General features: G+C 47.1%; 2 protein-coding genes across 11 annotated transcripts in view; one reads left to right on the forward strand and one right to left on the reverse strand.

The window, feature by feature from the left end:
* The window catches only part of tshr (thyroid stimulating hormone receptor), a 32,340-nt gene extending 15,702 nt beyond the window's left edge, over window positions 1-16,638 (reverse strand). For both annotated transcript variants that reach the window (XM_086190289.1, XM_086190288.1), the window contains exons 1-3: window positions 15,456-16,638; window positions 5,156-5,227; window positions 4,363-4,437 (exon numbers count right to left, since the gene is read on the reverse strand). In XM_086190289.1, coding sequence (XP_086046415.1) covers window positions 4,363-4,437; window positions 5,156-5,227; window positions 15,456-15,625 — 317 coding nt within the window. In that variant the 5' untranslated portion in view covers window positions 15,626-16,638. The remainder of the gene's footprint in view (window positions 1-4,362; window positions 4,438-5,155; window positions 5,228-15,455) is intronic.
* The window catches only part of cep128 (centrosomal protein 128), a 44,632-nt gene continuing 34,957 nt past the window's right edge, over window positions 16,322-25,996 (forward strand). For all 9 annotated transcript variants that reach the window (XR_015110715.1, XR_015110716.1, XR_015110717.1 and 6 more), the window contains exons 1-10: window positions 16,322-16,936; window positions 17,014-17,100; window positions 18,545-18,671; window positions 18,937-19,055; window positions 19,238-19,329; window positions 20,186-20,258; window positions 20,656-20,778; window positions 24,332-24,412; window positions 24,577-24,651; window positions 25,288-25,420. Coding sequence is in view for 4 of the 9 variants with exons in the window: in XM_086190286.1 (XP_086046412.1) it covers window positions 16,778-16,936; window positions 17,014-17,100; window positions 18,545-18,671; window positions 18,937-19,055; window positions 19,238-19,329; window positions 20,186-20,258; window positions 20,656-20,778; window positions 24,332-24,412; window positions 24,577-24,651; window positions 25,288-25,420 (1,069 nt within the window). In the remaining 5 variants the exon portion in view is untranslated. The remainder of the gene's footprint in view (window positions 16,937-17,013; window positions 17,101-18,544; window positions 18,672-18,936; window positions 19,056-19,237; window positions 19,330-20,185; window positions 20,259-20,655; window positions 20,779-24,331; window positions 24,413-24,576; window positions 24,652-25,287; window positions 25,421-25,996) is intronic.

Genomic DNA, 25,996 nt, shown 5'->3' on the forward strand with positions numbered 1-25,996 from the left:
GACTGTGACTACCACTACTACTGCTACTACTACAATACACCAGCAGATGTATGAACATACAGAGGTGCTGTCAGGGTGGAAGCGGCTCTGCTGGCAAATGTTGGAATCCTCTTTAGAGCTGAGGAACATTCCACAATGTTCCGAAGTGGAACCTTGGCTTCGAAACCCGTTCCTGAACAGAACCTTCTCAATGCATCTTAAAAAAATGACAAAAACATTTCAGATAAAATGTGGTTCAAGTTTTCTGTCTGAGTTCTTTAGTTTGATGCTTCAGCAGGTCCGAACTTTCCAGTCACAGCAGTTTAACAACACAGAAAAGAAAACTTACATGAAAAGCTTTGTGGTATTGAACGACACGCCACCTTCTGATGGACAACAACAGTGAAGCAGTCAGGTCAGTTCCATCCAAGTAAAAGTTACCAAGAAAGGACTTTGAACGTTTGACTCTCAGCCCTAGTCCTGTTTGACAACCTGATTTAACTTGAAGGCTTCACCCAGTAGAACCTCCGATGTCCCAGGCAACAGTCGCAGCGACGTGCAGCCCCCCGTGGGTCTACTGGGCCAGATACCCCAGACATTACTGGGGCCGCAGCACATGATTACAGGGGAGCATTTAATGTCCAGATATTTACGACCCAGACACACTGACCAACAGTGTCCAGACAGACTGCAGGTCAGACCTGGTCTGGTAGTTTCATGTGTATTCATGTAATGTGTTCACGTATTTGCTGACGTGATGCAAAAACTACTATTATTTTCAGTCCTGTTGCCTTGATGACAACTGGTGGAGAAACCAGGCAGGGTATCAATCACAGTCCAGCTTGGAACGGTTGACTCGCTGCCGTGAGACAGAGCTGAAACTCTGACGTGTAACTGGGAGAAGTTTCAACATGAAGAATGGCACTGATTTGATTCAGCAGAATGGTCAATGGGGTTCCCAGTAGAAACCCAAGAACTCTAATTCTCCAAATGGGTGGTCTCTCTGATAGAACCCTCAGCCAGCTCCCCTCTCGGTTCCACAGCTGCTGTCAGCCTCCAGCAGCCAACAGGAAACAGGGCATTAATGTGTGTCTGCCCCTGCTGGAAACCTGAGAGAGAAGCCATTATCTCATGTGAGGAAGCCCACCGCACCAATCAGCAGCGAACAGGCCATGCAGCTCAGCCCAGCTCTGCCCAGCCAGAGGGGCTCGCTCTGGAGGGTTTCTGATGCAGGAACGCCAAGAAGAGGAGGGACGATTAAAACACCCCGGGACTGCAAACACATGCATCAAGTCACGTCTGACACACACACACACACACACGTGGCGCACACACACAAACAGAAATGCTGACACTTGGAATAGATCATTCATGCAGGAGCTCTAGGGAGTGTGTGGTCCACCTAGCAGACCCAGCCACGAATCTCCTGCTCCCTGAATCTCCTGAGCATGAAGACACAGAGAGAGGCCCGACGCCAGCTGAGCTTCTCCATCTCTGCTTGACATGTTTGTTGCACCACAAACCAGAGTACCTGCTAATAAGGAGCTACTTCATCAGCAAGCTGCAGGGATGAGCTACACCTGTAGTCCAACAGGAAGTTATCATAGAATAGAAAAGAATACTCTTTATTGTCATGATACTTTCCATGATACAGTCTGGTGTTTACTGGTGGATCTGATGTAGAACTGAACCTCCACCATCCACCAGTCTGGTGTTTACTGGTGGATCTGATGTAGAACTGAACCTCCACCATCCACCAGTCTGGTGTTACTGGTGGATCTGATATAGAACTGAACCTCCACCATCCACCGGTCTGGTGTTTACTGGTGGATCTGATGTAGAACTGAACCTCCACCATCCACCGGTCTGGTGTTTACTGGTGGATCTGATGTAGAACTGAACCTCCACCATCCACCAGTCTGGTGTTTACTGGTGGATCTGATGTAGAACTGAACCTCCACCATCCACCGGTCTGGTGTTTACTGGTGGATCTGATGTAGAACTGAACCTCCACCATCCACCGGTCTGGTGTTTACTGGTGGATCTGATGTAGAACTGAACCTCCACCATCCACCGGTCTGGTGTTTACTGGTGGATCTGATATAGAACTGAACCTCCACCATCCACCAGTCTGGTGTTTACTGGTGGATCTGATGTAGAACTGAACCTCCACCATCCACCGGTCTGGTGTTTACTGGTGGATCTGATGTAGAACTGAACCGCCACCATCCACCGGTCTGGTGTTTACTGGTGGATCTGATGTAGAACTGAACCTCCACCATCCACCGGTCTGGTGTTTACTGGTGGATCTGATGTAGAACTGAACCTCCAACATCCAACAGTCTGGTGTTTACTGGTGGATCTGATGTAGAACTGAACCTCCACCATCCACCGGTCTGGTGTTTACTGGTGGATCTGATGTAGAACTGAACCTCCACCATCCACCGGTCTGGTGTTTACTGGTGGATCTGATATAGAACTGAACCTCCACCATCCACCAGTCTGGTGTTTACTGGTGGATCTGATGTAGAACTGAACCTCCACCATCCACCGGTCTAGTGTTTACTGGTGGATCTGATGTAGAACTGAACCTCCACCATCCACCGGTCTGGTGTTTACTGGTGGATCCGATGTAGAACTGAACCTCCACCATCCACCGGTCTGGTGTTTACTGGTGGATCTGCTGTAGAACTGAACCTCCACCATCCACCGGTCTGGTGTTTACTGGTGGATCTGATATAGAACTGAACCTCCACCATCCACCAGTCTGGTGTTTACTGGTGGATCTGATGTAGAACTGAACCTCCACCATCCACCGGTCTAGTGTTTACTGGTGGATCTGATGTAGAACTGAACCTCCAGCATCCACCGGTCTGGTGTTTACTGGTGGATCAGATATAGAACTGAACCTCCACCACTCACCAGTCTGGTCTTTACTGGTGGATCTGATGTAGACCTGAACCTCCACCATCCACTGGTCTGGTGTTTACTGGTGGATCTGATGTAGAACTGAACCTCCACCTCCCACCGGTCTGGTGTTTACTGGTGGATCTGATGTAGACCTGAACCTTCGACATCCACCGGTCTGGTGTTTACTAGTGGATCAGATATAGAACCGAACCTCCACCACTCACCAGTCTGGTGTTTACTGGTGGATCTGATGTAGAACTGAACCTCCAACATCCACCAGCCTGGTGTTTACTGGTGGATCTGATGTAGACCTGAACCTCCACCTCCCACCGGTCTGGTGTTTACTGGTGGATCTGATGTAGAACTGAACCTCCAACATCCACCGGTCTGGTGTTTACTGGTGGATCTGACGTAGAACTGAACCTCCAACATCCACCGGTCTGATGTTTACTGGTGGATCTGATGTAGAACTGAACCTCCAACATCCCCTGGTCTGGTGTTTACTGGTGGATCTGATATGGAACTGAACCTCCAACATCCACCGGTCTGGTGTTTACTGGTGGATCTGATGTGGAACTGAACCTCCATCATCCCCCGGTCTGGTGATTACTGGTGGATCTGATATAGACCTGAACCTTCAACATCCACCTGTCTGGTGTTTACTGGTGGATCTGATGTAGAACTGAACCTCCACCATCCACCGGTCTGATGTTTACTGGTGGATCTGATGTTGACCTGAACGTCCAACATCCACCAGCCTGGTGTTTACTGGTGGATCTGATGTAGACCTGAACCTCCACCACCCACCGGTCTGGTGTTTACTGGTGGATCTGACATAGAACTGAACCTCCAACATCCACCGGTCTGGTGTTTACTGGTGGATCTGATGTAGACCTGAACCTCCGACGTCCGCCGGTCTGGTGTTTACTGGTGGATCTGATGTAGACCTGAACCTCCGACGTCCACCGGTCTGGTGTTTACTGGTGGATCTGATGTAGAACTGAACCTCCACCATCCTCCAGTCTGGTGTTTACTGGTGGATCTGATGTAGAACTGAACCTCCGACGTCCACCGGTCTGGTGTTTACTGGTGGATCTGATGTAGAACTGAACCTCCATCATCCACCAGTCTGGTGTTTACTGGTTGATTGGAGGACTGCTAATATCTCCAGCTGCTGGAAACACACCTGATATTAGGTCTCTGACCTGGAGACCAGGAACCAGACATTCTACTAGGAGAACCTTTTCTTGCTGCTCCATTTGAATCGTCCTTATCTAATCTCACGTGGTAATCCCAGTGTAGGGGACAGTGTAATCCCATGGTGCTTTGATCAAGTGGTGTGATGAATCCACCTCTGCTCTGTGACCTCCCCCTCCCAGGGCTCTAAATGAAGGGTTTTGTCTCCTCAGAGCAAATGGAACCGTTCAATCAATAGAGCTCAATGAAGCCTTCACCCTTCCCTTGGTTACTCACATGTGGGTGATTTTCTTCAGGCTGTTAAAGGAGTGTCTCTCCAGCCTCTGCAGTGTCATGTCCAGCGATATGTATCTAGAAGACATAAATGAAGTTTATCAGTCGATGTTTTTGCACATCAGAACATGTGTGGTAGCTGGAAGTAGAAAGGCGCTGATTTGACGTGGGGGAATGAAAGACGTGTTTTCACGAAGGTGATATAGGGTGTGGTTTTAAACGCTGTGGGTCTTTCCTGAATTTATCAGGCCTCCTCGTCTGAAGCCCCAGAATCAGTCTGGGGTAATTTTACAGGTATGCACCTCACGTATACATTACATGGTCATCAGTCTCTCTGCTCCCATCTGTCCTTACTTGGTAACAAGTACAAGTTTAAATAAACCCTGAATTTGACACTGGAACAACGTTAAAAATGAAAATCACAACATAAATTCTGTTCATTACAGCACAGCTCATACATGTGACACGTAAATGGTTGATAGAGTTTCAGCTGGTTGGTGAACGAGGCCACGATGGGGCTTCTCTCTCCCTCACGCGTAGCTTAGATACAAACGTGAGGCTCGGCGGTGGAGAATCAAGCTTGAGTGTGTATCAGCACCATACAGAGGCTCCGCCTCTGCTGGGATGCAGCCAGTCTTTGATCAGAATTCCTGCTGAAGGGAAGCATTAGCAGGCCCAGCTGTGAGGCCCCACATGCAGCGTGTCATCTGCTGGAGTCAGTCAGTTAGACTCACACTCGCTAGCAGAACAAGTGGACCAGAGTCACTCTCAAGGTAAGGAGTAGAGTGCCACTTACATCCTGGAGATGTTGACCATGTTGGAGAAGACATCGACCGGGACAGATGAGAGACGGGTCTCCACGAGCCATCTGCTCAGAAACAAGAGACAAACACTTCAGATGTCACACACAAACCTGTTGTTGCTCTTCTTAGACATTTGTAACAGAACAAATCACTCAATTCATTTGAGAAGCTGACTGATGTTCTACTGAGAGCAGGAGAGTGGAGACGAAGGGCCGACCGATCACTGCCTCAGGCAGAAGAGAGGTTTCCTCCGTCCTGTTCTCTCTCTCTCTCTCTCACGCACACACAGAGGCATACATACGAACACACACGGGTGCGCGTGCTAACACACACATGGATTCACATGCATGCTAACACACATTCATATGCATGCTAACACTCACATGCATGCAAACACACATTCATATGAATGCTAACACACATTCACATGCATGCAAACACACATTCACATGAATGCTAACACACACATTCACATGCATGCTAGCACACACATTCACATGAATGCTAACACACACATTCACATGCATGCTAACACACACATTCACATGCATGCTAGCACACACATTCACATGAATGCTAACACACACATTCACATGCATGCTAGCACGCACACGTTCACATGAATGCTAACACACACATTCACATGCATGCTAGCACACACATTCACATGAATGCTAACACTCACATGCATGCAAACACACATTCATATGCATGCAAACACACATTCACATGAATGCTAACACACACATTCACATGAACGCTAACACAAACATTCACATGCATGCTAGCACACACATTCATATGCATGCAAACACACATTCACATGAATGCTAACACACACATTCACATGAATGCTAACGCACACATTCACATGCATGCTAGCACACACATTCACATGAATGCTAACACACACATACACATGCATGCTAGCACACACACGTTCACATGAATGCTAACACACACATTCACATGCATGCTAGCACACACATTCACATGAATGCTAACACTCACATGCATGCAAACACACATTCACATGAATGCAAACACACATTCATATGAATGCAAACACACATTCATATGCATGCAAACACACATTCACATGAATGCTAACACACATTCACATGAATGCTAACACTCACATGCATGCAAACACACATTCACATGAACGCTAACACACACATTCACATGCATGCTAGCACACACATTCATATGCATGCAAACACACATTCACATGAATGCTAACACACACATTCACATGAATGCTAACACACACATTCACATGCATGCTAGCACACACACGTTCACATGAATGCTAACACACACATTCACATGCATGCTAGCACACACATTCACATGAATGCTAACACTCACATGCATGCAAACACACATTCACATGAATGCAAACACACATTCACATGAATGCAAACACACATTCATATGAATGCAAACACACATTCATATGAATGCAAACACACATTCATATGCATGCAAACACACATTCACATGAATGCTAACACACATTCACATGAATGCTAACACTCACATGCATGCAAACACACATTCACATGCATGCAAACACACATTCACATGAATGCTAACACACACATTCACATGAATGCAAACACACACATTCACATGCATGCTAGCACACACATTCACATGAATGCTAACACACATTCACATGCATGCAAACACACATTCACATGCATGCAAACACACATTCACATGCATGCAAACACACATTCACATGAATGCTAACACATACATTCACATGAATGCTAACCCACACATTCACATGCATGCTAGCACACACATTCACATGAATGCTAACACACACATTCACATGCATGCTAGCACACACACGTTCACATGAATGCTAACACACACATTCACATGCATGCTAGCACACACACATTCACATGAATGCTAACACACATTCACATGCATGCAAACACACATTCACATGAATGCTAACACACACATTCACATGAATGCTAACACACACATTCACATGCATGCTAACACACACGTTCACATGAATGCTAACACACACATTCACATGCATGCTAGCACACACACATTCACATGAATGCTAACACACATTCACATGCATGCAAACACACATTCACATGCATGCTAACACACATTCACATGAATGCTAACACACACATTCACATGAATGCTAACACACACATTCACATGCATGCTAACACACATTCACATGCATGCTAACACACATTCACATGAATGCTAACACACACATTCACATGAATGCTAACACACACATTCACATGCATGCTAACACACACATTCACATGCATGCTAACACACATTCACATGAATGCTAACACACACATTCACATGCATGCAAACACACATTCACATGAATGCTAACACACACATTCACATGAATGCTAACACACACATTCACATGCATGCTAACACACACATTCACATGAATGCTAACACACACATTCACATGAATGCTAACACACACATTCACATGCATGCTAGCACACACACATTCACATGAATGCTAACACACATTCACATGCATGCAAACACACATTCACATGCATGCTAACACACACATTCACATGAATGCTAACACACACATTCACATGAATGCTAACACACACATTCACATGCATGCTAACACACACATTCACATGCATGCTAGCACGCACACACACACACTACTGTCACAGTTGTAAACATTGCTGGCACCGGCTCTCAGCTGGAGGACAAATCAAATCAAATGTCTGGGTTTGTTTAGAACAACGTTTGGGAAGGACCTGAGTGTGTGACGCAGAAATAGAACAAAACGGTTCTCACCGTCCTACTGGATCTGTCGGTACCGTAACAGGGGTCACTGTGAGCCCAGTAGCTGGAGTCTCAGCGATACAGGTGCTTTAATTAAAGCCAACACAACATCTTACCTTTGTGTTTTGGTTTGAAACGCTCAAGGCTGATTTAAAGCCGCCCTATGTAACCTGCTGAGAGTGACAGCGCCCCCTGCTGCCACATATGTAACATTTGTGCACTGCAATGTCTCTAACAGGAAGGGAACACCAGGAGAGAGGAAAGGAAGGAACAATTGTGTTGTGTGATGTCACAATTCACTGAGCTCAGGGACGATTGGCACTGTCACCGATGAAGGTGAGAACGTGTGCATCATTGTTGCACACCGTGAAGGTCAAACGCTTCGAACACGGACGTGGTGGTGACAGGAGAATGACTTCACATCAAGAGAACTTGTAACCCTACGTTTGCTGGAGTAAATCTGTTCTTCCCTCTGTGTGATCTTGCTGCAGGTTTAGTTGAGTCACAATTTAATAATGGAAGAGAGGTTGGAGGATGGTCGCCACATGTGTTGATAGTGTATCTGAGGCCCGCCAATAGATGGACACAGCATGGAGCTGTGTAACTGTGTCCTGCCTGACTCTGTGTGTGTGTGTGTGTGAGAAAATGTAGAAATGGGTATAAGACACGACTGACGCCACCATCTTGATTTGCAGGGGAACAATAGATGAATTCAGAGGCTGAGATTTGGCTCTTTGATTTGTGTGTGTGTGTGTGTGGGGGGGGGGGGGCAGCCTGCTCATGCTCTGACAAACTCAAACAAACAGAAGGAGCGAGAGCAGACCCCGACACCGAACACCCCATCTGAACCCTCGCTCAGACCTTCAGGAGCACCAGGAGGAGCAGTGAGCCCATCTGCAGCCTGAAGAGGAAAATTACTCCCTCAATTTGTCTTCTTGGAGGGAAACCTGAGAAAACAAACAGGCTGGGAGTTGGGTTTGAAGTGGGAGAAGCCACATAATTCACAACCGTGTCAGCATTAAATCGACAGCATAGCTGTGTTTATCATGGGCTCATTGGGATGGACAACAGCCTGTGGTGACTGGCACCAGGACTCAGCCAGCAGGGTTTCCAGCCTGACTCAGGATCAGCTCGTCTCCTCTGGAAACGCTACTCCCACCACACCTGCCAGGCCTCCTCACAGGGCCTCCTTCTGGGCTCTGAAGGCCGGCTCGGACCTTTCTACGTGGGGTGTGCATGTTCTCCCTGCACCTGTGTGGGTCCTCTGGAAATTCTCCAGCCTCCCCCCACACACCAAGACCATGTCTCTATGCGTCAGCCCGGTAAAGGAATGGTGACCATACCACTGTGACCCCGCCGCTCACTCAGTGTCAAATGTTACAGATAATAGCGCCACTCGGTGGTAACAGGAAGTAAACTGAATTGAACAAACATCTCAAGTCTGTGTTGTCTTCCCCTGAGCTACAGCATCATCATATATAGGGTGTTCTCTAGCGCCACCTAGTGGATGCAGCATTAGTTCGAACACTATCAGGTCTCATCTCCCTCTGACTCTACAGGACACACGTACGGGGAGGTGGGTGCGAGCCCCCACCCACCAGGACCCAAGCGAGGGTGCAAAAATGTTCCATCTTTATCATGTTTTAAAGAAGTTTGAATCCTAACTGGATTCATCATGACTTCAGCAGCTGCTGCTAGAATTTGAAGTTGTGAAAATGATTTCCATTTGTACTCAGCAGGAAGGAATAGTTCGACATCCTTTTCTGGAGACAGCCTTACATTTTCACTTTGTGTGTTTCATCATACAACCTGATGGCAGGAGACAAAAAGATATCACATGTTTCATCTCAAATTCAAAAACTCAGAGGCTTTTGAAGGACTGGAACTGCTGTGTTTTCCCCTCTTTCCCTTGAAGTCTTTTTTTTCTTCCTAATTATTCTCAAATGGAATTCTCTGGGTGTTTGAGAAATGTGCTGCAAAAAGTAAATATTGTATTTGAATTCATCGTCCAGACGCAGTCACGAGTCACGCTACGCAGGCTCTTAAGTGTGTCTGTGCTTTCCGTTCCACCTCCCTGACTCCCAGTGACACATGCAGTAACCTCCACAAGTACACAGACAACTCCCAGCCCCAGTGACCGCCCCCCCCCCCCCACACACACACACAGATGTTAAGGCTCTACAAGAGAATAAACCAAATACTCAAAACCGCATTGTCTAATCATGGAGCATTCATACATTATCACCAACAACAACAAAAAAAAGAGTTTTAAGCTGTTTGGAAATCCGGGCTGACCAGGCCAGCATCGTTCCTCATTCCTCCCTGAGTGAGTTTACTCCCAAATCATCGAACAGAACCTCCCCGTCAACACACACTCAACTTCTTATTCATTTGACAGGTATTTTATCAGGAGGGGTAACGGCCAAATGCTTGGTGGCTCGTCTCTATCCCACTGGAGGGTTCTGGGTAAACGTTGGAAAGGAATGTGAGGAAATTTCTGGGGACATGGAGACTCGTGTGCATGTGAATTGGAGCAGTGAGCAGGAGATAATGTCTTGTGATGGCTGCTGTTGGAGGCGATACACAGTTTAGGATAGACTGTTAGGGGCCACTCCTGTAAACTGCCAAAAAGGAATGAGAATCATCAAAATCCGAGCAGGGCTTATCATCATTTGTGAGCCCTACATTCATGCTGTTTAAAGGAAAATGTGCCAGGATCCTGCTACATGCAATCATTTATTTCCATCTGAAGGTCCAGGCCAGCACCATGGAAGCGACAACAGTAGTTAGGACCTTTTTCTCGGGGTGGATGTGAAATCCCTGCCTGAATGATGTAGGGGATGTTAGTTAACGGTGTTTGGTAATTTAGAAAACTCATCATGTCTTCGTTCGCAGACACCAGCTGCTTCAGATGACATTCATGGTTGGAGATTAAGGTTTTATGATGTGTCGATACAGTAAAGGTCTGGTTATGGCTAGGCACAAAAAACACATGGCCAGTTTGTGGTTCTTGTTGTTGGGCTGTGCATGGGCCTCGAGTCCACCACCCGTCTCCAGCTGCGAAGTCATGTTGGTCCAAACTGATACAAACTTGATCAACTTTCGACAACAGTGACCACCATGTGGCGATGTGGAATCGTGCAGGTAAGGTGAAGTAAGGTAAGGTGAAGTAGGGTAAGGTAAGGTGGAGTACGGCAAGGTAAGATGAAATAAGGTAAGGTAAGGTGAGTAAGGTAAGACAAGGTTAAGTTAAGTAAGGTAAAGTGATATAAGGTAAGGTGAGGTTAGGTGAAGCGAGGTAAGGTAAGGTGAGGTAATGTAAGATAAGATAAGGTAAGGCGCAGAAGGGAAAGGTGAAATAAAGTCAGGCAAGATAAGATAAGGTTAGGGAAGGTGAGGTGAGGTAGGGTAAGGTAAGATAAGATAACATAACATAAGGTAAGGGTAGGTAAGGGGAGGTGAGGTGAGGTAGGGTAAGGTAAGATAAGATAACATAACATAAGGTAAGGGGAGGTGAGGTGAGGTAGGGTAAGGTAAGATAAGATAACATAACATAAGGTAAGGGTAGGTAAGGGGAGGTGAGGTGAGGTAACGAAAGATGAGGTAAGGTAAGGTGAGGTAGGGTAAGGTAAGATAAGATAACATAACATAAGGTCAGGGTAGGTGAGGGGAGGTGAGGTAAGGTAGATAAAGTAAGGTGAGGTGAGATAAGGGGAGATGTGGTAAGGTAAGGTCAGGTAAGTTGAGGTCTGACCACCTGATGGTGGGTGGTGTCAGTCCACCTGGTGGTGGGCAGTGTCAGTCCACCATGTTGTGGGTGTTGTCAGTCCACCAGGTGGTGGGGTGTTCCCAGTTGACCCGTTCCACACCCCAGGAGGACTGGCGAGCGAGGGACTGACACCGTCCTCTCAGAAACAGTGCTGCCAAACTACAATACAGAGCTACTACAGCTACACAGCAGGTGAGCCTGCCTGGACTAGCAACAGGTGTTAGCTCACGTTATTCACTGGGGAACCGACAGGCGCATCTTCTACAATAGAAGAAGACCTGCGACCTTGACAGCAGTTACTGTGACTCGACCTGGCCTCTCATGGACCGCCACATCACAACCACAGCAGACGTGCATCTCCAGTAGAGGATTTAGAGTTACTAGCGGCAGCAGGTGTTCACTGCAGCACTGCATTTCACCACTGTCACCTAAAGCACCAGGTTCTCCTGAGGTGAACCCAGGGGTTGTGCTCCTAAACCTCACCAGACCTGAGGCCACATCACACACCTCACAAATATGCTTTCCAACATTCGAAGAAGAAGCTGCTGTAAGGAGGTCCTTGTGTAAAGTTCAAACGTATGATCACCCCCGCCTGGAGCGCCAGGGATGTTGTGTCTCTGGCCTTGTGCTGCCATTGTTCCCGCGTTGCTGCGGCGGGAGATCCAGCAGACATCGGTCAGCACCGTCTCTGAGGTCGGGCTCGTTGGCCTGCGTGAACTTCATGACAGGAATTCACCAGAGTAAACCTCGCGCTGGAGCAAGAGCAAAGGTAGCCACTGGGGACCGTGACCGATGCGTCATGGCCACTTGCTCGCCGGGAACCAATGGCCCTCCGACCAGTTCGTCCCAGTCACGCCACGTTCCTCCAGACAGCTGGCAGAAACAACGAAGCCTTCGACTCCACCTCACACCTGGTTTTCACTTCTCACGTACAGACAAAACACAGAGATCCAGAAAATCCAGCGTGAAAATACTGCAAAAACCTTTACTAAATGTAAATGTTAAGAACAATGTAAGAAATATGAGAACATGTATCCACTTGGTTATTTCCATGACAGTATAACCACGTCCAGGTGAAGGCTCTGGTCTGACTCAGCATCGTGGAAGGCTGATTTCATAGGAAACACGTTTTCCAACGCTTGCATCTGGAGGATTTCTGCCTGCTGGACGTGTTTGCATCAGTCACAGCTGCAGCAAACGCGCGCTCGCCACTGCATGACTGTCACCTTCCACGCAGTACTTTAGGAGGAGCAGAAGCCTGCTGGAGCTTCGAGGCGACCCTGAACAATGACATCACAGCAGCTCCCAGGACTCTTGCTGCATTCATTCTCTGGGGTCTTAAATGTTGAGAAAACACATCAAACACAGACGAGCTGCTACTTTGCTCCCATCAGAAAAGTCCAGTTTCATTTCTGCAGCCTTTGCAGGGCGGTTGTTGAGGGGAGCCCGGCAGGCAGGTGGGCAACAACAGGCACCTCCCCCCTGGCAGGTGAAGACTAACACCTATCCACTACTGGACTGCTGCTACTCATGCACTACTACTGCTAATGTAATACTGAGACTACTGGTACTCATATACTGCTGCTGCTAATATACCACTACTACGAATGTAATACTGCTACTAATATACAACTACTAAAATATTGCTCCCATTAATTTACTACTGCTACTAATACTGTATAATACTGCTACTCATATACTACTGCTACTAATATACTGCTGCTACTAATGTACCACAACTACTTAAGTAATAGTGTACTAATATACTACTGATACTAATATAAAACTGAAATATTATATAAATATAATACTACATATATATAATACTACTAATGTAAAACTGCTACTAAAATAATAATACTAATGTTATACTATTAATGTAATACAGTTACTAATATACTACTACTACTAATATATTAGTACTAATGTAATACTGCTAACATAATACTACTAAAGTAATACTGCTACTAATAAAATACTACTAATATATTACCACTACTATAATACTAACGTAATACTACAAGGGTGGCCCGGTGGTGCAGTGGTCCTCCCTGTGGCCCCCAGCAAGAAGGTCGTGGGTGGAGCCCCGGCTGCAGCACGGGGTCTTTCTGGGTGAGTCTCCATGTTCTCCCTGTTCCTGCTGGGTTCTCTCTGGTACTCCAGCTTCCTCCACAGTCCAAAGACATCAAGAGGGACCAGGTTAATCCAGACTCTAAATTGACCGTAGGCGTGGCTGGGAGAGCCAATGGTTGTCTGTCTCTATGTGTTGGCCCTGCCATGGACTGGTGACCTGTCCAGGGGGAAGGCTGCTGGGATAGGCTCCACCCCCACCACCCTCAACAGGAGAAGAGGGAGAACATGGAGGGATGGATGGTAATACTACTACTACTATTATATTACTACTAATGTAGTACTGCTACTAATATATTACTACTAGTATAATACTACTAATGTAGTACTGCTACTAATATATTACTACTAGTATAATACTACTAATGTAGTACTGCTACTAATATATTACTACTAGTATAATACTACTAATGTAGTACTGCTACTAATATATTACTACTAGTATAATACTACTAATGTAATACTGCTACTAATATCCATCCATCCATTTTCTTCCGCTTATTCCTATTAAGGGTTGCGGGGGGTGGAGCCTATCCCAGCGGCTACGGGCGAGAGGAGGGATTCAGCCTGGACAGGTCGACTGCTACTAATATAATACTTCAAATGTAATACTACTCATATAATAGAACTAATCTTCTACTAATGTAATACTGCTACTAATATAATACCACAAATATTATAATACTAATGTAGTCCTGCTACTAATGTAATACTGCTAATGTGATCCAACTAACAACATAATACTACTAATATAATTCTAGGTATATAATACTTCTTATGTAATAATGCTAATGTAATACTGCTATAATGCTATTAATGTAATACTTCTAATATCATACTGCAAATGTAATACTCATACTAATATAATACGACTTATGTAATACTGCAATAATGCTACTAATGTAATACAACTGATATCATACTACAAATGTAGTACTGATACTAATATAATACGACTAATGTAATACTGCAATAATGCTACTAATGTAATACAACTGATATCATACTACAAATGTAGTACTGATACTAATATAATACCACTAATGTAAGACGGCAATAATTCTACGATTGTAGTACAACTGATATCATACTACAAATGTAGTACTGATACTAATAAAATACCACTAATGTAAGACTGCAATAATTCTACGATTGTAATACAACTGATATCATACTACAAATGTAGTACTGATACTAAAATAATACTACTAATATCATACTACTAATGGACCCATACTACTCATGTAGTACTGCTATACATGAACAGGTATGTCGGACGGTTTAAGACCCTAAAGGTCAGACGCGTTTCTGCTCCGCGTCCTGATTCCCGCTCTCGTCTGCCTTTGCTGACGGTTTGACGGTAACTCGGTCGATAATTTATTGATTATTAAAACTGATTCTTAATTAGCGACGTCACTGCAGGAACGACTCCAAACCTAAATTACAAATTAGTCCTGGAGCAGGTTTGTCAACCTTCACTTTCTCTATTCAAGTCTCATCAGCCTGAGTAACTGCAGGCGCCGGTCCTGGTTGCGGGTGTCAGTGTCAAATGCGTGGAGGTCAGGACTCACAGCGTCTCCGTGCTGGCGGGAAATGCGGGCAGAGTCTCGACGTCAAAGCAGGAGATGGTGAGGATCCGCCACTCCGAGCACTCGCACACCTCTGGGCACGAGTCCGCCTCCGGCACGGCGCCGACCGGGAGGCTGAGGAGCGCGAGCAGGGCGCAGGCTACCACCCGCATGATGCAAGTCTCTGAGGGAGCGACCTGGGACAGTCCCGCACCGAGAGTCCAGGAGAGCCGGGAGTCCTCCGAGGACGGTGCGCGGGGCCTGGATGCTGGAGGACGAACAGCGGCTCCCCTCTCCGGTGGGTCGGAGGCGAGGGTGGAGGTCTGCCCCCCCCCCCCCCCGGGGACCCAACCTGCTCCGCCTGCGGCGCGTGCGTTATTGCAGGTTATCAAGTTACTGTTGATGCTCGTTTCGCACCTTTCATTTGGCTTCGTGACAGAAACACGCAAGGTTTCCTAAACTCGTGACGTTTCCAGGACTGGACCGAAGCGTCAGAAGTCAGCGGCTTGGGTCAGAGCGCTCCTCGGTTCAGCCTCCTCACCGCCTCCCATCACGGAGACACGTGCTTCTTCACCTCTTTAATAGAAATTAATACCAATCAGCCGTTCCCATGGCAACGGCTAGTCTTCACAATAGTCACCCCGCCACAGACCAACAACACAAATGTGCTACACTTCACACTGTTGTGGCTCTCAGGGAGGAGAGCGGCGCGTCTTTGAGCGGGGGGGGCGGTTCGCGGGGCCCGGGAGCGGCAGGACGAGCGCTGACGCTGAGCTTCGGGCAATGTAGTCCCTCTTCGCTGGGATCTCCCTTCGCGCGGGGGTGGACCGACTATATTTCCCGGCGTGCTCCGCGGCAGCAGTGTTCCGTTGTTTTTTTTCTGCCCAGGCGCGGCGAGTTCAAGTTGTAGCAGCAGAGACTCTGAGCGTCGTTCCTCCTCGCTAAGTGGTCAGATACCGGGTCTCCTGTTCCGGCATTGTTGCAGCAGCATGTCTGTGCTGCGCTACCGCTGTGGATGTGACGTGTTTTGCCGTTCCGACGGTTTCTTCCCCAGAGAACGTTAGCCTGCTAACGCTCGGACAGCTAGCTAAGCTGCTGCCGCTGGTTGCTAGCCGGGGGGAGCGCCACCAATGGGCGGCCCGGGGATCGACGGGGACGTGGACTTTTGGATCCGTGCGCTGTTGGCTGGCGGATAGCCTTGTTGTCTCCGCGGGTTGCTATGGTAACGATGCGCGAGCCCCCAGTAATCTGATTACCGTTATCGATCGCTCTCTGCTGCCACCGGTGCTCACTGGTCGTCGGGTTCGCGTGGCCGCCGCCGGAGGATGGAGTCCTCCAGTGGGTCGGACTCCAGTGACCTGCCGCGGGGGCGTGAAGCCCCCCGCAGATCCCGACGGGACCGAGGCAGGTCCGGGGGGGGCGCAGGCGATGTCCGGTCTGCTGACATCTCCCAAAAGATCAGCACACTGGCGAGCACCTTACAGGTAGGACACGACCCCTGAGACCCCTGTGTCCCGGTGCTGCGGGGTGTGAAGAGTTTGCTGTTCTGTGTCTTCGTCAGGACACCAGCAGGAACTTGACCAAAGTAGACCGGATGCTGGGGCAGTACCGGGAGCAGACCGATGACCAGGCTGACGCCATGGCCCTGGTGAGACCCCCAGTGTGTTCAAGAACTCTTGACTGAGTTCCGATTAGGCTCCAGTTCCAGAGCTGGACCCTTGGGAGGGCATTTTTGATCTCACTGAAGGAATGTGGTCGAACTGCAGTCAATCCTGGCCTGGTACTGATGTGGCCTTTCTCTGGCTGGATGAGAGTAGAGCAGTATTTGGTGTAAATTAAAGGGAAATTCTGAACAGATAGAAAATGTATTTGTCAGCATTTGTTGAAGATGACAAAAACAAAGTGAAATTCAGGCTTCTCTTGGTGGTGAAACAGCAGGAGTCGTCTTAGAATCTGAAAATAACAGGTTCCTGGAGTGGAATGGTCCATGTAGTCCGTCATTATCAAATGTACGTGGCTACTTTCTAACACAGACCTCTTTGTTTTGTTTTAACGTCTTAGCAGACATTTAAGAGAGTTTCTGGCTATGAACATTTTTCTGAAAGTTATAGAAAAGTGATTGAAGTTGATTGTTAGAAAAGTGAGTGAGCGCTGCATGGTGCTCCTCATTGAGTCCTCATTCTCTCTCTCACTCTTTGTTTTTACTGCCTTTCCATTTCACCCATTAAGGTTTTTGTAAAAGTTGGGAACTTGATTTAGAATCTTTAGAGTCTTTGCCATGTTTGCACTTCACCCAAGAACTGTAGCCTTCCTTTCGCTGACTCCCTGTTTGCTGTCATGGAGGCGTTTCACTTCCTGCTGACTCCGCCAGTCACACGTTAGCTGAAGCTAACAGAGCAGAAGTGTCCAGAAACATGTAAACAAAGTCTGACACGCATCGTGCGTGTTCCTCATCCAACCGTACGCTCAGAAGTCCACCAAGTCTGTCACGCTGATATTGTATAATAGTGATTGTTTTGACTGATAAAACAATCACCATCATATTTGTGATGTCAGAGGAAATGTAAATGTTTTTGCATCATTATTCTCATTTTCACTGAAATTATTGGTGAAGTGGATTTAGTGGTGATCCTGCTCACGCACAGGTGTCCTCCTAAGCCTGGAGAGGATGAGGCGTCGCACCAGTGTCATATTTTGTCACAATTAGCCTTTAAGGAACAGTGCACCTTCCTGTGATTTGAAAATTGTGTTCAGCCACAATGAATTCTGATGAATTGTGCAGCGCCAATGTAGATGAACTGATGCTGTTTTTGAGAGTTTTGAAGCTGATCGTGTGTGACTGGTGGTTTCTGGACGCACAAAGCACTTGTGCAGGGAAAAGAGTGAGTAGGCTCCTCGTGGTGAGTAATCAAAAGGCAAGTTACTCTTTTAGGGTGAAGTACTTTTAGGGTGAAGTACCACTTCAAGTAGCTCATGTGTTGCTTCACACTGCCATTAATCTCTTTTCTGTCTTCTCAATGTGTGTGTGTGCGCTCGTGTTTGTGTGTGTGTGTGTGTGTGTGTGTGTGTGTGTGTGTGTGTGTGTGTGCCAGCTCAGGGACAACTTGGAGGAGTCCATTAGTCAGCTGCAGGCCCAGAGATGCAGCAGAAGCAATGGTGCTGGAAGTGTCTCCGGCTCCACGCTGCACTCCAGCGACCTGGACGCCTGCTCCGCCTCAGGTATGCAGAAGTGGAGCAGGCGGCTGACTTGTCGGTCTAGTCGTTGGTACAGGTTGATTGCAGCCAGATTCATTCAAGTTATTTACAGAGGAAGGGACAACATAAAAGAACGCCTTTGACTTTAATTTAATCCTGACTCCAAAGTAAATATTCTGGCTCCATGGGTTGCATTTCCATCGAACCATCTTATAAAGGCTGCAGACTAATAACTTGACTGTGACAACTTTATCATTACTTTACAACAGGCATACATCTGTGATTTCAGAAGGCCAGCGGTTCTACCCTACCTCTCCTCTGAGGGACTACACGGGCAGCCCAGGAAGAAGAAGGAGGTCACGGTCAGCTGGCGTTCGCTTCAGGACCACCAGCCCATCGGGAACCGACGTAAGGAGAGATTCTGTTTCCTGTTGTAGTTTCAGACTGACTCAGACACAAAGACGTGATTCGTCTTGTTGCTGTCCTGGTTTATTTTTGTCCTTCCTCTGTTTAATGTGCATCTTTGGAAAGATGATGAATCAGCTTTTTCTTCGCTGGTGTCTAATGTAGCGTGTTCACTACCTGCACAGATACACACTCTGCACCAGTCACTGCGGGATCTTCACTGTGACCAGCAGAGACTGTCGGTGGACCTGGACAGTGAAATCCTGCGGAGGAACAGGTAGCTGGGGGGGCCGTGCTTGAACGTGGTGACACAAAGGGATGTTTCCTCTGCACTAGAGTAGCAAGACGTGTAAACAATCTGACTAGACACAACAACAGTATTAAAAAAGTAAGAAAATGATGGCTTCACCATTGAAATATGAAAAATGCTTGACTTCAGAAACATATCAAGCTTTGAGCATGCAGGTCAGGCTGGTGTCAAATGACTTGTTCATTTTCTCATCAGTCGTCTGTACTTGAGCGTTGTCTTCCATTCTTTGACATCTCCTGATGAGACGGCCAGCCCAAGTCTCATGTTCACTGTCTCCAGATCAGTTTTAGACAGTATGAACAACCAAAAGACCCATTAAATCAGATATATTGTAAGTTATTCAATCCTAATTTTGGAGATGATATGAAATCAGATTTGGATCAGATTTCAAAGTCTGGACACTCAAATAGGATCTCAGAGTTTCTCTCGTATCCCTGGCAGCCCGTTGCGACCTGGTTATTAATGGATGTTGGCTGCCTGAACATAGTGTCCTGCAGATCAGTTGGCAGGAAACGACAAATCCGATCTCATCACTTGCAAATAAAAGCGTGGACTTAAAAAGATGTGATTTTGGGAACATATCAGGTTGGTCAGCAGTGTGGAGGAGACCCACTGCACTGCAGAGGCCAAAAGCAGCAAATCATTTTCTCAACATGAATTAAAAAGTCACATGCATTTATTAGAATATCTTCTCCTCGATGCTGCTGAGCACTGATCCACTGCTGTATTACAGCAGAAGTGTTTCATTCTGGTCACATTATTCATTCCCATCTTGAATATGCTGTGTGAACATTTCCAGTCTGCTGAATTCTGTTTCTCACAGGTCTGATATTGACACCAGGCGAGCGTTAGAGAGCCTCACCCAGCACATGGCAACGTCCCAACGTCAGGAATCGGTGAGTTGTGGCCCTCTCTTTGTGGATTCATGGGCTCCAAAGAGTAGAGAAGGTGTCATGGAAGATGAAATCATGTAAATATTTTTGTTGACTGGATAGAAATTAGCTCCCAGTTTCAAATGTAACTTCGGAGGAGTCTTAACTTCAACAAAGATCTCAGTGTATGTGGGCACATGGCTGCTCTCTGCATCATCACCGTGGTAACAAATCTGCAGCTCCCACTGTCAGCCACTGTGTTTGATATTGCGCTATGTTGTCAAGAGATGAAGCACATAAAGGTATTTACTCTCATGTACAAGCTGATGTGATGCTTCCTGATCTTCTTGCATTTCAAACATAAACGTTTCTGTTCTGCATTGGGATTTTTGCATGACGTCAGGCGTGTTCCTGTCTGCAGGTGTCGTCCCGTGTGGAGCGGCGCCTGCATGAGCTGGAGAGACAGATGTGCAGCGATCAAAGGAGCATAGCAAGAGAGAGAAGGCCGGATCAGAGGGCAGCCATGACTGACAACCTGCAGGAGGTGACCCCCCACCACCACTCCCCTGCTCTGATCCTGCATCCCTGGCTCCTGCTGACATCCCTGTTCAAAGAGAATGACCAGAACAACCAGGAAGCAACTTGAAGTCACACAAACGTTATTACTGCAAAGAGGCAGGCTGATTTAACATGGTCCCTAGTCCGTCAGCAGGAAGACACAAAAACAAACTGGTTTTAATTCAAGTTTGTGGTAGGGTGGAAAAAGAGTGGCTGATCCAGGAATTTCTTTCACTTTGCTGGTTTGAATTTAACGTCTTGGAGGAGGTCTCTGCTCTTCGTTTCATCATCTAGGTAGTATAAGTGGTGCAGGAACGAGTCCTAAAACCCATAAAATAGTGATCATTGTTGATTTTCAACAAATTTCTAGCATCATCAGAGGGTTCATTGGTGAAGAGCTGATTTGCTGATTCAGTCACCCACAGTCGCATGTAAAAATCCTATTGGCTGCTAGTGAGGAACCAGGAGATGACCACTTCCTGTTGGACTACAAACACACCTCATCCCTGTCATGATCACTGCCTGTCAGACTACAAACACACCTCATCCCTGACATGATCACTTCCTGTCGGACTACAAACACACCTCATCCCTGACATGATCACTTCCTGTCGGACTACAAACACACCGCATCCCTGACATGATCACTGCCTGTCGGACTACAAACACACCGCATCCTTGTCATGATAACTTCCTGTCGGACTACAAACACACCGCATCCCTGACATGATCACTGCCTGTCGGACTACAAATACACCGCATCCTTGTCATGATCACTTCCTGTCGGACTACAAACACACCGCATCCTTGTCATGATAACTTCCTGTCGGACTACAAACACACCGCATCCCTGACATGATCACTGCCTGTCGGACTACAAACACACCACATCCCTGACATGATCACTTCCTGTCGGACTACAAACACACCTCATCCCTGTCATGATCACTTCCTGTCGGACTACAAACACACCACATCCCTGTCATGATCACTTCCTGTCGGACTACAAACACACCTCATCCCTGACATGATCACTTCCTGTCGGACTACAAACACACCGCATCCCTGTCATGATCACTTCCTGTCGGACTACAAACACACCGCATCCCTGTCATGATCACTTTCTGTCGGACTACAAACACGCCTCATCCCTGACACGATCACTTCCTGTCGGACTACAAACACGCCTCATCCCTGACACGATCACTTGCTGTCGGACTACAAACACGCCTCATCCCTGACACGATCACTTCCTGTCGGACTACAAACACGCCTCATCCCTGACACGATCACTTCCTGTCGGACTACAAACACGCCTCATCCCTGACATGATCACTTCCTGTCGGACTACAAACACACCGCATCCCTGACACGATCACTTCCTGTCGGACTACAAACACACCGCATCCTTGTCATGATAACTTCCTGTCGGACTACAAACACACCGCATCCCTGACATGATCACTTCCTGTCGGACTACAAACACACCTCATCCCTGTCATGATCACTTCCTGTCGGACTACAAACACACCACGTCCCTGTCATGATCACTTCCTGTCGGACTACAAACACACCTCATCCCTGACATGATCACTTCCTGTCGGACTACAAACACACCGCATCCCTGTCATGATCACTTCCTGTCGGACTACAAACACACCACGTCCCTGTCATGATCACTTCCTGTCGGACTACAAACACACCTCATCCCTGACATGATCACTTCCTGTCGGACTACAAACACACCGCATCCCTGTCATGATCACTTCCTGTCGGACTACAAACACACCGCATCCCTGACATGATCACTTCCTGTCGGACTACAAACACACCTCATCCCTGACATGATCACTTCCTGTCGGACTACAAACACACCGCATCCCTGTCATGATCACTTCCTGTCGGACTACAAACACGCCGCATCCCTGTCATGATCACTTTCTGTCGGACTACAAACACGCCTCATCCCTGACACGATCATTTCCTGTCGGACTACAAACACGCCTCATCCCTGACACGATCACTTGCTGTCGGACTACAAACACGCCTCATCCCTGACACGATCACTTCCTGTCGGACTACAAACACGCCTCATCCCTGACACGATCACTTCCTGTCGGACTACAAACACCCCTCATCCCTGACACGATCACTTCCTGTCGGACTACAAACACGCCTCATCCCTGACACGATCACTTCCTGTCGGACTACAAACACGCCTCATGTCTGTGTCATCACTTAAAAGGTACAAACTCCATCAACGTACCCCAGAATTGACCAAGAGAAGGATACAGCTTCAATGAATCATTATTTCTCACCCTTTCATAGAGCAGCCAGAGGATGAAAACCTGACCAGTAACTATAACCAATGTGATTAATAATCCTTTAGACAATTACATTGAAAAAATATTTGATATAGTATTTTGAAAAAGAGTAATCAGTATAAGAGTATTCAGTGGAGTCCCCTTGTGTTCAGCTACTGGGCGTATGAATAAACCTGGGTCAGCGTGGCTTTGCAACCACTCCTGTCCTGTGTGCTGCTCCTCTTTCCTGTTGGTTAGGGTGCAATTAGCTCAGTGTCACTGAGGCCTCTTACTCTGCTTTATGAGACCATAAAACACATCGCAGCAGCTCCTCTGATGCAGTGTTATTGGTTGCCCAGTAAGCACTTACTACTTTACCTTCCCACGTGCAAATCTGTTAAAACGCACCATTTTTCAGGCCTGCGTTTGTCCACAACATTAATAGCGGTGGGATCTGTGTGATCAGGTGCGCTTGCTTTACTCATAGCTCCACTCAGTCATGCCTGCAGGCGCTGTAGAGACCTCAGTATTATCACTCTCTCCCTCTACTGCATACAAATGATTCATATAGAGTTGTCATCAGCATGATGTCAGCTAATATTTTAAGTAACAGCGGTTTCTTGGTTACTGGTATAAGTGACAGCTTATTGTGGTCACCAGCTCTCGTGCAGTTTGTCTGTCCACCACGGGGGGGCACTGTGCTCCTGTGGTTGCACTGCTAACCTTGACGGGCATGAATTTCTAAGGCACTCTGTAATGGTAGTAGCTACCATGTCATTTGCATCCCTCTCCTCAGCGGTGCCCTAATGGGACACCAGCAGGACCCAGGGTGCAGGGGGATACTGCATTTGTCCCAAAAACTGAGAGTAAATAAACAAGCATGAGGAAATGAAGGGGAAAATCACCCTTTACCACTAAAGAGCAGGGGAGGAGGGAGAGCAGAGGGCGCATTTATTCCCCACCGATGGGCCCGCTGTGATGTGAATCAAATAGATGATGAGTCACTGGGGTAGATGTTATTGCGAGCAGCCGGTAATTCATCACTGCAGCCTGCTCCCAGTGAGTGGGATATAAGCTCTCGTTGTAAATCCACCATTATGCCAGGATCTAGTTCTAAGGGATGGGATGAGGGACGCTGTGATGCAACAGCACCTCTCATGTTGCAGTCTTCTGGTGACAGGAGTCCTGTAATAACACATCTGCTGGCCTGTATGTGACTTCTGTTTGCATTTGTAGACTTCAGGTAGACACAACGTCCACAGCCACTCGAGAGATGAGGTCACGACAGGCCGACTGCTGAAAGCAGAACGAGACAAGGTGAGTGATGTCACAGCTTCTAATAGGGTGCTGCTGTGTTTTGATAGTTAGAAGTACCCCCCATTTCTCCATCATCTTTCTTATACTCCTACTAATTTAGATGAAGCTCAATCTGAGCAGGTGAGGAAAATTTTCCACATGTCTCCCGATGGTCTTGTCTCTAGCTGGAGCAGGAGCTGCAAAGAGCTAGAAGACTACTGGAGCAGTCGGAGGACAGCAGACAGTCCCTCACTCAGCAGGTCTGTGTGTGTCCGGGTGTTCATGTATATTCACATGCTCAGGAAACCTCAAGAGTCCAGTCAAACTCAAGTGTTCTTTGTTTGGCTAACTGGCGAATAGTTGGACAAAACCATGAGTGAACTGTGTTTGTTGTGCCCTGTGGTGACAAAGTTACAAGCCACTTGCACAAGTAAAGTTTAAATGCCATGTTAGAAATGACTCAATACACAAACATTACCCTGAAAGAGAAGGCCACTCAAGCGATAAGAATTAAAGGACCGAACCGTTGCTGCACAGGCTGTGTTTCACCCACGTGTCAGGTAAGTGGCACATATGGGATTGATGGCCTGTGTGAGCAAGGTGCCTGGCCAGCAGGAGTTTTAAAAGTTAACAAATCTTGGTCAGTCCTAAATTTGACCAGCAGCTTGTGATGTTCAGCTTAAACTGGAGGAAAATCTTCAAATCTCCCTCCAGGATTCTAGGGTCTAGGATTAGAGTCTTGGCATCAACTTCAGATGGTGGAGGCTGCTTCTTAAACTAGAAGAGACAAAGGCAGCAGCGAATATGTGAAGATGTTTCTAAAAGCCCAAGTCGGACGACAAGCCCAGGTTTGTCGGATGGATGAGGTCTCATCTTGCGTGACTGATCATCCCCAGGTGGAGGACATGCAAGGCGAGCTACTGAGGGCAAGGAGGGAGAAGACAGAGCTTCAGAAGATCCAAATGGAGTCTCCTCAGCCTGGCAGCTACACTGAGAGGGAGGGGGGTCGAGGAGGGGCACGAAGGCCAGGTACTGAAGCAGGGTCTGGACTCTGGAGGGGAGGGCAGACGCATTAACACAAGGACAGAGAGGACTGGGAGGCGGGCTCAAATATCGCTCTACCATATAAACAGTTGGTGACGTGTTTTCGATCAAATGGGATATTTCCTCTTAGAAGAGTGATGCCTGACCCAGGTGTCAGTGTAGAGCACGGACAGACTGTGTGGACTTGAAGGATAATTCTGGAATTTTAAGTTCTAATTTTCCATCTTGTTGTAAGGAAAGCTCCATGGTCAGAGTTTCACTGATGTGAATCTGTGTGTCTTCCTCTCAGACATTGAGGTCTTCAGCTCGTTAATTACTCGGTATCAGCACATACCAAAGCCCCCTTGTCTGTGTCCCGAATGAAACAGCTGGGTGGCTGCAGAGTCTTTCCAGTACCAACTGTGAAATGTACATCCATCGAAAGTGTGTGTTTTGTCACTGAAAGGATGTGAGTTGTATAACAGAGAATATTCAGCTGTTGAAAATTTGGACTTTCCTGGCTTCACTGATAGATATTCTGCTCATGTCCATCAATACGCCGTCTCCTCCTGCGATGGCCAG

This window comes from Aulostomus chinensis, chromosome 20 (assembly GCF_037954235.1).
Source record: "Aulostomus chinensis isolate RoL2024-O1b breed Wild chromosome 20, RoL_Achi_v1.0, whole genome shotgun sequence".
Taxonomy (NCBI): Eukaryota; Metazoa; Chordata; class Actinopteri; order Syngnathiformes; family Aulostomidae; genus Aulostomus; species Aulostomus chinensis.